Here is a 15,242-nt window from a genome sequence, read left to right on the forward strand (position 1 = left end):
TAAACCATCTAGAAGGTGTCTAATCACAAATAATTTGTATATTTTCATTATTTTGTAAACGATAGTTTTCCTAAGTTGACACACAAGATTGCTAAATTTCACAGTTATAACTTTTTTTTCTTGTTGCGCTAAGGTGCTGATATTTGGCAGATATTCTAATGAAAACAAGGTCAACTACCCCTGAAAATTTCATAAAAATTGGTTGAGTGCTTCAAAAGTTGACCCTTCAGCCTAGCATCCCCCCTTAAACGAGACATAGCTGTCCGGATATCAAAACGCTGATGAAAATAACCACTTTATGACCAGAAGCATTTTTATCGCTAGTGCTGTCGAACGCTGCTCCAACAACCAGGAAGTAAGGCCTGCTGTCTCTCAATGATGGTGGCTGCCATGGGAGCCAGCAGGCCATGGGCACTGAGCCATTTATGGGAGTGTGCCAGCACAATGCAAACGAACAAGAATGCATTCAATGGCAGCAGCAAAAAATCAACAAAGCGGGAGAAAGCACTATTCTGTGAACCCACATAGATGAACATGACTGCGGCTCGGAAGAAATAGCGGCCACTCATTTCAGACAGGCAGTGTGACAAGATCTAATCGTTGGCAGCAGTTTATAGTAGGGCTAACCCAAGGTTTCAACTTTATAGATGTCTACGTTAAAAAATGTATAGGGTTCTCGACTTCGTGTTTCCAGCATGGTAAGATTTCTAAAGCACGACTGTACATAAATATCTTGTTGAAGTGAAACAGCGCACAGAAAAATGTTTGTTGTCGTGAGAACTTTTATGCATTAGCTCCTACAGACCTCTCATGGTGAACTGAAGATACTTTGTTGTAGCAGAAATTTCACTGAAGCAGATTTTGTTGTAGCAGGGTTTGAATACACGAAGAAGGGAAGCGCCAACAACTGTCTCTCTCTTGGTTTACCTTTCGCCTTTCGCACAGGAAGGGAGCGTACACAATGTCAGACAGACATCATCACATAAAGAAAGGCAGAAAGCATGTATTGACTACAGCGGTAAAACAATAACTCATGCCTGCGGTAACCCATGAACTTCACGAGCAAGCTACTTCCTCTAGTGCATACGTGCGCAGTCTTTCTATCACACCTTCCCTCTTCCCTGCCTTTTCTTTATATTTCCGAGCGTGAATAAACCCGGCGCTCATCGGCTACTACGGGGGGGGGGGGGCATTGCCTTTGCCCGTCAACCATCGTAACAATGCCTTAATAAATTTGTGCGCTCTTTTGGCTGCACAGCATGCTGGTGCATACCTGCCAACTTGCGAGATCTAAAATTTTAAAAATCAAGCTGATACAATGCAAGGCAAGTGGGGTGTGGGTGGAAGTGGGTAGGAAAGGGGGCACAGCATGCATTTTTAACAGGTTTGCCCTGAGCATTGTTCCTTAAGGATGATTAACCTTTAGATGCAGCACACAAACAGCAACAAACTTGGAAGTGCACAAACTGACAAGCAACACACTGCTTTTAGATCACAGTAACTTTTTCAGTGACTCTGCTGTCACCGATTTTCCCTGCTTCAGGAACTGTTTGCTCAAAGCATTGGCACCTTTCATGTCCTTTCCCAATAAAAAAGAACTTTTCAATGGTATGTTCTGAGACCAACAACCAAGCTTTTCTTGTGAAGAAAACTTATTTTTAAGAACAATTGATGAAACATTAGCAAAACCAGATAATGAGCCTGAATGCGTAAAGCTTTAAGAAATTTTCAGGAGTTGGCAGGTATGCTGATGCTTTGTCAAAAGCCCTGTAATATGCACACCTCCCCACTGAGTGCATTTACTGAGATGCTCAAAACATGTTTAAGGATTGTTTAGTGAAGGAAAAAAAAAGCTAGAAACAAAAGGTTTTAGTGAAAACCTACAGCTGAAGTGCAATGAACCAACTCACCTTGGCAACTTCCTCCACAGGATTTGCGGTGTCTGTAGTTCCACAGCTCTGATTAGTGTGGACACTTTCATTGCCTAAACTGTGCATTTCCTAAAAAATAAAAAAGAAAGAAAGATCAATCAGTTTAGAAAAGCATGGAATATATACTATCTTTGGTTGCGTACACTAGACTGAGCACTTCTGAAATACAATCTTGCAATGTTTTTTAGAATGAAGAAAGAAGAAACCCTAACCTAAGTCCCATGAGTAAGTACAGTACAGTGCAGTCATAGCAGTAGCGGCTGCACCTTATCAGACTCTTGTGTACCCTGATAGGTATTAACGTGATAGCGTCAAGGGCCCTGTGTCGCAGAAAATCCGGTGTCGGCATCTGGCATCAGCACTGGTGTCCCATAAGCAAAAATTTCCCTATATATTCTATACGGCACAAGAGTTCTTCGACCAGTAAACTTGGTCATACCTTGTTTTATGTTCTTTACAAAGTTATTCCTCGGAATTTTGAGAATGACAGACTACGAACAAATGTCATCAAACAAAAGGCCGACAGCGCATGCCTTTTATGTTAAATCTTCTCAGACTGAAATATTAAATGTGCAAAACAATAACAGAAGATCAGCCTATGCAAGCGGCCTCATTTTTACCGAAAAGCTTGCCTTCGTGCATAGTGTTCGCTACCAGCATTTCCGGGTAAACGTTACAGTTACATAAGCTGCAGTTGCCGGGAAGCAACTGCAGCACGGATCTTTTAATGCTATTGCATTCCACCCTTAAGGGCGAAGCTTATGTGTCCTCCAAATTTTTGTAGCAAGCTTGCGATGACATTATAACGACATTGTTAAAGCTTTGTTGTCCAAAGGTGTGCACAATGCACTTGTGCACCAGAAGCAGGCTTAGTTCAGTTACATTAGACATACACTATGTCATTATTGAGCCTGCATGCACAAACCCATGTGGATGATTTCAATTGCGACCATTGCGACACGCCCATACAATGCTGAGCCAGGCAAGCAGCCATAGCAACTTTTGCTGCAAAAATGAAGGAGCGAGTGGTTCCACCCAAAGTGTAGAGCACTGACAGCGACGCATAATGCAACTCCAAAAAACCTCCATTTGCCATTTTCTTTCTTTTTTTTTTGGTAACTGTTGAAATGATGCCCCCCGCCAGTACTCTGTTCTCTTTGTCCTTCTTAGACTTTCCTCACTCCAATAGTCTTTTGTTGCCTAGAAATAATCTTTCCACATAGCCCGATGAAAATAGTGAGCTAATTTTCTTTATTTTGTCTCGAATAAGTACAGTAGACTTCCGTTAATTTGACTCCGATTAATTCAATACCGATAAGGGGTCAGTGCCGGTTCGTATGCTTTACCGCATAACGCTAATGTATGGCAGCGAAGCTGACTTTAAGAAACCGGCCGCCATTGTGCAACACTATTTTTCTTGCTAAAAATCGGGGTGCAAGTTAGATTTCTTTGTTTAGTAGATTTAATGCAACTACTACGTTAGTTTTCTACTTCGGACACATAAAAAGAGGGCGCGCGTTTGATTTGGGGGCGTGTAAGGCTCTGGCAAATACTGCCAAATGAATTGGCAGTGCATTTTGGCATTTTTATGCATCTTCTTGTTTAATTTGAGCAGCCAGATAAATTGATCAATTTCATTGGTCCTGTCAGGATAAAATTAACAGAAGTCGACAGTGCTTGATTATTTAATGAAGCAATGCAGTCAGTTAAATTACACGGCATAATATAGATAGCGGCGAGAGCTAACTCAGTGACATGATCTAGTTTACTATGCATCGTGTCTGTAAATGTGACTGCCACTAGTCTGCTTTTTTTATGCTGTTGGTTGTATATATTGTTTATTTACTGCAATAAGTGCCCTGAAGGAAAGAAATAATGACACTGTCTAATGCAGGTGTTCTGAAACTGGTTTTCGTGAATGGTATTTTAAGATTCTGCGAGCGGCAGAAACAAACCAAACCCCACTTTCACTATGGCATAACTTTTTATGAATGGTTCAGATTTAGCAAAAGTGCCACACACTACATTCGCACTTCTGTGGTCTTTGCAAAAAGGCCATTATGGCAATGGTACACAAGGCTCAATGTCAAGCCATTTGTGATCCCACAGTGCTTATGAATGTGTTTTATTCATGGTCACAATGTGGGCTCTAACACATGAGTGGGAATGGAATTAGACATTAGAAATCAGGGGCCCTTAAAGGGCCCCTGACCAGGCCACATAACAAATTTCGGTTACATGCTGGAAGTCGTTACGTGCCCTCTAGGGAGTGTTCTGCTGCAAGAATTTTTCAAATTGGTTCATTAATAGCCGAGATAGAAATATTTCAGTGCCACGAACCCATGATTTCAGGAGGCGAGGACCACTGCCAAGTGAGACACTCTTTCCACTTGCCCCGTCTAGCCTCCGCAAGTGAAATTCTTTCCCTGCTCTCCCATACCGGAGCTTGAGGATCGCTTGACACACATGTCCCAGGCCCGCCTTCATTTTTTTTTCCTAGCTTTTGTGCTGTGCGGTGCACTTCTGCTGACGGCATTGGGCACAACCTGTTACGTTTGTCTCGTTTCGTGCAGCACATGATTTTGCACGCTGTGCAAGAACACTTGACTAGCAGTATATGCCAGTTCTACACGAATACTAAGGAAAACACAAGTGGATCATAGAGCATGATCGCACGCTTGAACATTGTAGAAAATAACATACTTTAGTTGTCTGCACGTGCAAATGCACGATATGGGAACATGCAGATGAAACGGAAGTACATCTCTCTTGCAGCGGTGCGAAGTAAAACAAGAACTTACAGACAATTGGTTTGTGGGTTTTATTATTTCTCTGAACTTTAATTCGTCAACTGAGGCAACAGATTACATAAATAACGAATGTTGGCTTAAATAATTCTCGAAGTCACGCATCATTACGAGCGATGTAACAGCAGTGCGATGTACATAGGCGTACTTGTGTGATTACGTTTGTTCTCCGACTGGGAGCATGGCGCCCACGAGGAGAAGGGCAGACGGCATTTGGTTTGAAATTTCAGCTCTTTCCGTGGCGTGTAGCAATGTAATACTTTGCAGACACGATCGTTAGCGCGCATAGTACGCACGGTGCTTGTCAGCTCAAAATGGCCAGACTTGGTGAGAAGCCCTTTAAGGGCTCAAATCGCCGCAGGCACATCCGAAAAAGCTTGGAAGGCCTCCGAGTACACTAATTAGGCATGTCGATGCTCGTACTGTGACAGGAGTTGGCAGGTGCATGCATGTATAATTAAGAAATACATACTATGTAACGCAAACCCCTGCAGAACTGATTTCCCATAATACATAATAGTAGGCACTCACTTCTAGAGGTGCTCTTGCCGCATGTTGCTTCTTAGGAGGCCGTCCTCGTGCCCTAAATGCTAATGAATCAGCATCCACGTTGACAGGGTCCGCCAGTGTCACCGATGCAGGCGATGGCTGCGGCTGTGCAGTGGCTGAAGCGTTGTCTCCATTGGTGCCAGGGACCTTTTCGTGCTGGTTCAGATGCAGCTGCAGCTGCTCTGACGAGCCGAACGCACTACTGCACTCAAAGCACGCCCACTGCTTGCAAAGCTCGTGCTTGGAACCTGCAGCATGAGAGAAGCCAGTGAGCTCACCAGTGTGCAAGCCCTTGTGTTCATAGACCGATACAACCACAGTGAAGCATGAAATACACTTCACTGAGGTGGTCTTACCTGCCAACCTGTGAACGCTAAATTCGTAAATTCCTCCAGGCACGACATGTAGGGGAGAGGAGGGCAAGTAATTTCCTTTTTCTGAGCACACACATACTCAATGATTTATCTTTACATGTGGCACACAAGCAGGAGTAAACTTGTAAACTTGGAACAGCAGGGACTGACAGACAACACGTTGTTCTTACATCACAGCGATTTCTTCAGTTACTTGCGATTGCCAATCTGGCCTACTTGAGGAACTTGCCTGAACAAATTTGCTCGAAGCAAGTACCCCTCTCTATATGTGGCGTCATGCTGCCACAAGAGGGGCATGCAGTTACCATTCCAATTTACTTTTTGTACATATTTTTCTACAATCTTAAGCTGCCCAATCTATCCAACACCTTTTTCTGAAACAGTTTATTTTTCAGAAAACTTTGCACAATGTTTGCAAAATCATAGGCCAAGCCCAAATTTGTTAACATTATGAAAAATTTTGATGTGTTGACAGGTCTGTGTGAGGCAGATCAGCGAGGCCGCATATTATGAACAATGCAAAAGGATAAAGCCTTCGAAAAACAGCTGTGCATACTTAAAGAGTACTGACACATAATTTTGAAAATGTGAAGGCTCCACCGAATGATTCTTGCACATGAAAGGATGGCACTCAGCAAGTATGAAGGTTATAAAAACAGTTGCGTAAGATACTTTAATCTGGCACCACAGCTGGTGTTGAAATGCCATACATGGTGTCACTGACATTATTGTGAAATCATGACACAGAGTGAAATTTTCTGGCATTGAGTAGCAATTAGACAGTATACATAGGTTGACATTGCTCATAAAAAAATAACATTAATGAAGAAGACTGCTTTGCTTGTTTCTTTTAGATGCGTTTGCAAGTGGCAGCCGCAGCAATTTCAGGAAAAGAGAGAGCCGTTGTATCATGACATCGGGACACATACACCTTCTGCATACTGAAACTTAAACTGGTTCGTAGAAAAAAGTATTATTAAAGTTAACTACGTATTTCATGACGGATTAGCACTTGCAGCAGCGAAGGCCTCGCGACTTCCTTTACAGTGCAACCATGGCGCGCAGCCGACGCACACACAGAGTTCAAACAAAACTACCATTTGCTGCACCTGCTGAGGAAACCGCGGTCGCTATAGATTAGATCATGGATGGCGACTACACAGTTATGAAACCACGCGGTCGACGGACGTACGAAGTCAAAACGAAACTACTGTTTGCCATAACTGCCACTGATAAAACCATGGCCGCTATCGACGTGCCCTTGTATGGCAACTACACAGTCATAAGGCATGCGGCCAATACAGTGCTATGCGCGGCGGTAAACACAAGAATAAAGGCTTTAAAGGCATAAATAGGCATGAAGTGTTCTGGGGTTGCTGTCATTGACGTACGATTTCCACTGCTGACTATGGTGATGCTGACTCCGCCGTTTCTTTTCTGTGTACACCAACGCCAGTTCTGCTCTTCTGCATCACACATTTGCGGCACTCTGGCGCTCACTGAGCTCCAAGAGCTGCCCGAATTGAGTGAAGTGGGGCCAAATATGTCCGAATTAACGAGAGTTCCGTTGCATCAACTGGTGCATACGCCTGCCAGGACCAAAAGACGAGACTGAATTATCCCATCTTTTTACTAATTATCTCGGGTTTCACTGTACCACCTTTTATCAACAAAAATGTCACCTACCAACGATCCTGGCAGACTCTTGTTGTGAATGCTGCTGCTGGTGTTGCTGTAGTGGCTGAGGGTGTTGCTGTAGCGGCTGAGGGTGCTGCTGTAGCGGCTGAGGGTGTTGCTGCAGTGGCTGAGGGTGTTGCTGCTGTGGCTGAGGGTGTTGCTGCTGTGGCTGAGAATGTTGCTGCTGTGGATGTTGCAAGTGCACTTCCTGGTACGGCTGCTGATGTTGCTGCAGTTGTTGCTGGATAGGCTGGTGAAGCTGTTGTTGCTGAAGCTGATCCACCTGTTGTTGTTGTTGCTGCTGGTGCTGCTGCTGCCGCTGCTGATGCTCTAACGCCTCTTGCTGGCTACAATGAGACTGACGGCTACGGTGCTCCAGCTGTAGTGGCTCTTGCTGCTGCTGCTGCTGCTGTTGATGAAGCAGGGGCAGACCCCAGCGCTGTGCGTAAGCAGTCGAATACCACACGCGCAACTCTGTGCGTGATGATAGGGCCCGCGTTGTGTTGAAGTACAGGCTTGTGCCCTGCTGGATGACTATTATGTTCTGCTCGAGAGGAGTTTGCGCTGGACGCACAAAGCGCATCCAGTTGCTCTGTGTCTCATCTGACGTGTCCAGGCAGAACACAGAACCATTCTCATCTTCTCTAACCTGTAAAAAAAAAAAGGAGAGAGAGAAAAAGAAATTTGCAATCAAACAGAGTCAAAGCAAGGTATAATGAAGCTGCATCTCAAAAAAAAAAATTGCTTCATTATATCCAATATTCATTGTAAGCAGATATTCGTTATACTTCAATATCAGTGAGAAAATTTTAGATCTGCTTCTTTATATAATTTATATCCAACAATTCATTACATCCATGTTTATTATATTGAGGCTCAACTGTATTCCCTTTGAATCAATCCCCTATTAAATTAAGACTATGTGTAAAAACTGTACATTACTTCAAGTTTTGAAAAACGAACAGCCTGTAGGGATATAAAAAAATGCACAACTTGCAAACCATAAAACAAAGTACTTTAAAATAATTACGTCTTAATATGAAATTCTTCAACTACTTCATCAAGGTTTGGAAAGAACAGAGTAACAGCATTGCTGAAGAGAACTGCGCAGAATAAAACAAACTCAGGATTATTATCATGCAAAAGCAATACACAGACTGTGAAAGACATTCCAGTGGGTTGTTATGGAATAATTTTGACCCCGTGCAATTCTCTATGATGCAACCAACTTAAGGTCCTGAAGCATTTTTCCTTTTTGCCTCCATCAGAATGCAGTCACGATAGCCGGGAATTAAACCCACAACCTCACGCTGAGCAGCAAAATGCCATAGCGACTAAGAAATCGTGGCCCAGGTGACTACAGTAGGCTTCCGTTAATTTGACTCTGGTTAATACAGTTTTTCTGTTAATTTGAGCAACATGAAATGTCCCGGCTGGCGCCCATGCATTTTTTTTTGGCCCGAACATTCATTCTTTCCATCCTAAAATTGGCCTTCACTGGTTAATTCGAACTTGACCAGTCAGCACGCACGCACCTAAACCCAATGGTGACTCCAATAGCAACCCTTTTAGTGGTAGCATATGTCTCGGCAGAGCTTAGGGAGAGCAAATGCATTGAACACGTAATCTCCTGTCGAAAATGCCTCTTTTCGGCCTGCCCTAGGAAGATTTTCAAACAATAACTGTTGCTCACAATGTTTGATTACAGTATTTACCCAATTCTAATGTGCACCTTCTTGTTCCAAGAAAATTTGGCAAGAAATTGCCGGCACGGTGCGATCAGATACGAAACCGAAACTGCCCTCATGGCGCTCATATGCTTTATTGCATAACAAGAGTGCATTGCGATGAAGCTGACGTTAATATACGTGCAGCGAAGCTGACTTGAGGAAACCAGCCACCATTGTGCAACACATTAAACCCTTGCATATTTTTCTTGCTAAAAAAAAGGGTGTGTGTAAGATATCTATTTTGTTTAAGAGTTCTAATGTCTTTCCTACATTAATTTTGCTTCTTTGGACACATTTGGGGGGCATGTTATGACTCTGGCAAAAACCGCCAAATGAATCAGCGGTGTTTTTGTGTTCTTTCTACCTTTTATGTAATTTGACCCACCAGATAATTCGAACAAGTTCATCAGCCCCATCAGGGTCGAATTAACAGAAGTCGGCTGCACACAGAATTGACAATAGAACCCAGTCACTCAGCAAATGTTTCAGCATTAAGAATGAAACAGTGCCAAGAAGAAAGAGAGATGTTCTTGGTTCATTTCCAATGCTTGCAAGTAAAAAATATAAATCAGGCTGCTAACGAAGACAAACTCACAAAAAGTGGGAACTGCTGAGGTCTGTCCGTTCTCCTTTGCAGGACACCTTCCATTGGTCCAAACTGTGTCCTTTTGGGAATGTTTTTCTTAGCAAAAACTCCATAAACTGCAATGGAACCAAGCCAAAGCAGTTAATGAACAAACCTTTATTGTTTGAACATAATAATCGGTAAGTGATTTAAATACCTTGACTGCATTCCAGTAATGGTTAAGCAATATGCATGAATCAGCAAGGCAAGAAATACCATAAGCATGTGCAGTGGAACTCCGTTGATATGTTCCTCGCTGTAGTATTTTCCCGACTGCTATGTCACGTTTTCGTGGTCCTGATTTAGATCGGGACTCCTATATATTATGTTCCCATTTGATACAGTCCCATTCTGTAATGTTCCCACATCTTATGTTGCATTTGAAAGTGGCCGCCACGTAAATATAACGGTTGTGGGGATCGCACGCGCATCCCGATATCTCCGGAGCGGCCACGCGGCTATCACGCGATAATCACGTGCTCGCTCGCGGAGGGTGGCGGGGAGAGGGCACCTTCGCCGCTCCCGCTGCTGTTCGCGCCTGGCTGCGACGCCGCAGCCCAAGGCACCCCGTTCCCTCCTTTCCCTTTCTTGGAACCGGGGAGACTCCCTCTCCGCCGCTCGGGGAGAAGCGCTATTCCCCCGATGCACCGTGGTCTTTCGGCTGAAGAGCTTGCGACAGGCCGCATCTCAACTCAGCCGCTGAGACCGCCGCACGCCGTCCCCGTGTTGCGCCCGGCCTTTGTGTGCGACTGACCGCCCCAGGGCCCGAGCGCGGATCCACTCTGGGTGAGCTGAACTCTTATCAGCCTCTTTTGTGGTTCCCACATTGTGCGGTTTGTTTCACCCCAGACGTGCGGAATGCTCCGCCGCTGTGGTTGTTTTGTGTTGTATTTGTATGTGTTGTTGCTGTTGTTGTCAGTTGGTATCCTTGTACTCTAAGGTGAATAAACACCTTAGGTCGAGACTCACCCTGTCCCCCCTGGCCTGAACCCGCCGTGGTCGCAACTCACTGCGAACCGCGGGTTAGGGGTCACAGCTCTGACTGCTAGGGCTGCTGCGAAAGTGCTAGCGAGCGATTGCCGCTCCATCGGCGCTGTGCGATCCAGAGAAGGGTCAGGTGCGCACGCGCGAGCCTGAGTAATACCCCTATATTTGGCGCCCAACGTGGGGCCAGAGGTGTGACGGGTTGAGTCTGTTTGTGTGAGTGATTGCCACCACACGAACGAACCATGGCAGCATACGGGGCTGACTTACAGCCGTTGTATACGCTGTCGCAGGTTGCTACCAACAGGCAACAATTCGAAGCGGCGGTAACTGCTACCGCTCAGTCATGCCCTGCGGCGAACGTTAGCCCTGGGAATTTGATAAGCTTCGAAGAGGGTAGCGCTACACATGAGGCGCTCTCTCCGGCAGGATGTACCCTTGAAGGCGTGAGGCACATTACGCCGAACCCTTCGCCAGAGTTTGCGGAGAGCATGGAGCCACAGCGGCACACTTGCTCAACGCGTCCCGCTCCTGTGCCAGGCATTACTGGCCAGAGCGAGCCTCAGCACGCACTGTTGCACGATGCGATGCGCTTGATTGAGAGGTTGACAGGTGCCGTGCAGAACACTCTGCTGACATCTGCCGCCGCTGCTAGACCGAGAGTGAGGGTGGACTTACCCACCTACAGCGGGTATCATGATTCAGTTAGCGTCAACGAATACCTCGATCGCGTGCTGACTTACCAGCGCGCAACGGGGCTGTCCGATGGCGAGATACTGGAACGCGTCGTACCAGTGTCGTTAACTGATCACGCTGCCCGCTGGTTCCGGCTTACTGGCCACCGGTCTAGCACGCTGGCCGAGTTCCGAGCGACCTTACGCGAGGAATTCCTGCCCGCAGATTACGAGCGTCGTCTGCGGCGCGAGTTGGAGCTACGTACTCAGCATCCGGACGAATCCTTGCTCGAGTACGTCAGGGCGATGGACGAACTTTATCGTACCGCCGACCCTTCTGCTCCGAACTGCGATAAGGTGGAGAGAGTCACGCGACAAGCTCATCCCACCTTCGCAGCGTACCTAAGAGGCAGCAAGTTCAGGGATTTGGATGAGCTGGCCTCGGAGGCAAAGCGCATACAGGCGGACATACTCGCCTCGCGCTCATACCGACCTCCACCCCCAGCGTCGAGGGCACTTGAGCCGCGATGCGCGTGGAACGGGGACACTTTTCGCACTCGTTCCGGTGGAGAGGGTGCGGTTGCCTTCAGTGACGGGCAACTGAGAAACGGTTGGGACTTATCTGACCGGGCTCTCGACCCGTACACTTATGCCATGCGTGCAGCATGCGCTGCCGATGGCCGAGGTATGCAGAATCGTGGTCGACATGCCGGCTCGATGATGCCAGAGCAGAGCGTGCCTGCAAGGGAGCAGTCGATAGAGAGGAACAACGGTCAAACGGCGCGAGGCACTGGACGCCAAGCCCGAAAACGGCCGGCTCTCCTCTGTTATCGGTGCAACCAGCCAGGGCACTTCGCCCGGGATTGCAGACAGCCTGCGAACCGAGAGCACGCGCTTTCGGGAAACGAGCGGGGCCGCCGGTGAGCAACGCTGCATGGCCGGCGGCGGTTACAGCGGTGCGAAGTGAGACACATGAACTCCTTGCCCCGCTGGCTTGTCGTTTTGGATTACCCAGCGACACGCCAGCGCCGCTCATAGAGGTTACAGTCGCCCGGCGCAGGTTTTTTGCGCTGTTAGACACAGGAGCAAGCGCTTCACTATTTGGCGACGAGGTGTGTGAACATCTCCGTCGGAACGCTATCCGACTGAGGGAGAGTAATGTGACCTTCCGACTCGCCAGCGGCACGGCACACGCGAGCTGTGCTGCTAGGCTTGTGGTGCGGTGGGAGAAACGGGTGAGGCGACAGCGCCTCGCTCACCTTCCCGGCCTGTCGGTTCCTATAATTCTTGGTAGAGACTTCCTCGCCAAGACGGGCATTGTTATTGACGTCTGCAACGGAGGATATAGGGAGCGAGCATGTGGCACCCTGAAACCTTTCGTTTCATTTCAAAAAGCGTCAGAGACAACTTCGTTCGATGATGCTTCGCGCGCAGACCGACCAAACGATTGCCCGAAAAGGTCCCTCAGAACGGTTGCGGCCGGGTCGAAATGCCGTCCGGCCAACCGCACTGAGAAAAGAGGCGCGGAGGGGAACTGCTCCCCTCCCGCACAGCCCATAACCCACGCTGCGGTGGCAGACTGTGCCGCAGTGAGGGGCGAACGATACCACCCGCTGCTGGACGACTCAAGCAGTTTGTCGGGGGAAGAAAAGGCTCGCCTCTCATCGCTTCTGACTGAATATGACGCCGTTTTCACAGAGCGGCCTGGTTGCACTACGCTATACAGGCACAAAATTGAGACAGGCGACGCCTCTCCGTGGAAGTGTAATCCTCGGCCGGTGAGTTTGGCTAAAAGGAAAGCACTAGACAGCGCTCTGGACGAACTGCTCGATACAGGCGTTGTTGAAAGGTCGGACAGCCCATGGGGTTTTCCTGTGGTGTTGGTTCCGAAAAAGGATGGGACGCCCCGCCTTTGTGTTGACTATCGCCGCCTGAACGAGGTGACACGCAAGGACGCATATCCGCTGCCTAGCATTCCCTCGATCGTATCCAACGTTGGCGGAGCGAAGTACTTCACTACGCTCGATGCAAGCAGAGGATACTTTCAGGTGGAGGTAGATCCCTGTGACCGAGAGAAGACTGCCTTCACTTGTCACAGGGGACTTTTCCAGTTTACCCGTATGCCATTCGGACTTGTCGGTGCGCCTGCGACTTACCAGCGCCTGATGGACCGTGTCTTGGGTGACGCAAGGTGGCACCACGCTCTTGCTTACCTGGACGATGTTGTGGTATACTCGCGTACCTTTGATGGGCACTTACGCCATCTCAGGGACGTGTTGGAGCGTCTGAGGTCTGCGGGGATAACGCTAAACCCGACCAAGACCCAGATCGCAGCAACCCGAGTAACGCTACTGGGGTTTAAACTTGATAACGGACGCCTTCTGCCGTGTGATGACAAGGTTCAGGCATTATTGAACTTCCCGTCACCGGCAGACATAGGCGGACTGAGACGCTTTTTGGGGCTGGCGAACTTCTATCGACAGTTCATCCCAAACTGCGCTGCACTGCAAGCCCCCTTGACAATGCTGTTGAGGAAAGGTGAGCAGTGGAGGTGGGGTCCCGAGCAAGAGGAGGCACTGCGCAACCTCGTAAAAGCGCTCGTGGAAACCACCGAGTTAAGGCTACCAGACTTGAACAAAGAATTTGTCATTCATACGGACGCCAGCGACCTTGGCCTAGGAGCGGTTTTGCTCCAACAGCACAAAGGTAGTTTGCGCCCGGTAGCTTTTGCCAGCCGCTCTTTGACTCCCGCAGAGAAAAATTACTCCGTGACCGAAAAGGAATGTCTGGCGATCATTTTCGCTCTCAAAAAGTTCGACTACTATATTGATGGAGTCCCATTCATAATTGAGACCGATCATATGGCACTAACTTGGCTTAGGCGCTTAGGAGAGCCGAGCGGCCGGCTCGCGCGATGGGCACTTCTCCTGCAGCGATACGATTTTACCGTTCGCTACAGGAGAGGAAAGAACAACGTTGTGGCGGACGCACTTTCGCGCGCGCCCGTTGACTGTGAGAAGAGTAACATTACTACTCAACTCACCCCGCCCGAAACTGAGCTTGAGAGCGGACTAACCGCTGCGACGATTGAGGGTGTCAGGAGGGGTAACATTAATACCCATCGTGACTCCTCAGTGACTCAGCCGAAGAGCAGAGTAACTGCTACAATGCTCGACGGCGCTGGTCCCGAAGGAAGGGCAGACGAACCCCCTTCGCAGGACGAAAGCGTGAACCACTTGGACTGCGTCAGTTCAGTGGGGAGCGTGTTCGGCAGAAAGGAGCTGTTAGAGGCACAGCGGGAGGATCCGTTTTGTAAGAAAGTGTTTGAGGGGCTCCGGGAGCCCGGCGGCGCGGCCGCGGCGCACATGGACGCAGCTGGTATTGCTGTGGGTGCGCGGCGCTCCGAAACAGCTGGTAATGCTGTGAGCGCGTTGGATTCCTACCTGCTAGACTCTGACGGCGTCCTGCTGAGATATATCCCCGCGGAGAAGGATACACATGAGTCCTTCAAAGCGGTGATTCCACGCACGCTGAGAGGAGCACTTTTACGCTACTTTCACGATACGTGCCTGGCTGGGCATGCAAGTGGCCCTAAGACTTATCTGAAGTTGTGCCGCTTTGCTACCTGGCCGGGAATGAAGCGGGATGTGATGCGCTACGCCCGCTCTTGCAACGTGTGCCAACGCGTGAAGCCGCGTGGTGGACGCCCACCCGGGCTCATGCAGCCGATCAATAGCCGAACACCGTGGCAAATTGCGGCATGTGACGTCATGGGGCCTTACCCCAGGACGCCGAGCGGGAACCGATTCCTTCTCGTAGTGACAGACCATTTCAGCAAGTGGGTGGAACTGTTCCCCCTACGGAAGCTGACGGCACGCGTGATCATGGGAA

At 48.2% G+C, this 15,242-nt stretch overlaps 1 protein-coding gene across 2 annotated transcripts in view; it reads right to left on the reverse strand.

Annotated features, from left to right (window-relative positions):
• Nucleotides 1-15,242, reverse strand: part of LOC126530832 (uncharacterized) — a 99,543-nt gene that overhangs the window by 41,510 nt on the left and 42,791 nt on the right. For both annotated transcript variants that reach the window (XM_050178125.3, XM_050178123.3), the window contains exons 13-16: nt 9,664-9,770; nt 7,348-7,987; nt 5,270-5,535; nt 1,911-2,000 (exon numbers count right to left, since the gene is read on the reverse strand). In XM_050178125.3, coding sequence (XP_050034082.1) covers nt 1,911-2,000; nt 5,270-5,535; nt 7,348-7,987; nt 9,664-9,770 — 1,103 coding nt within the window. The remainder of the gene's footprint in view (nt 1-1,910; nt 2,001-5,269; nt 5,536-7,347; nt 7,988-9,663; nt 9,771-15,242) is intronic.

The sequence above is a fragment of the Dermacentor andersoni genome, chromosome 5 (genome assembly GCF_023375885.2).
Source record: "Dermacentor andersoni chromosome 5, qqDerAnde1_hic_scaffold, whole genome shotgun sequence".
NCBI lineage: Eukaryota > Metazoa > Arthropoda > Arachnida > Ixodida > Ixodidae > Dermacentor > Dermacentor andersoni.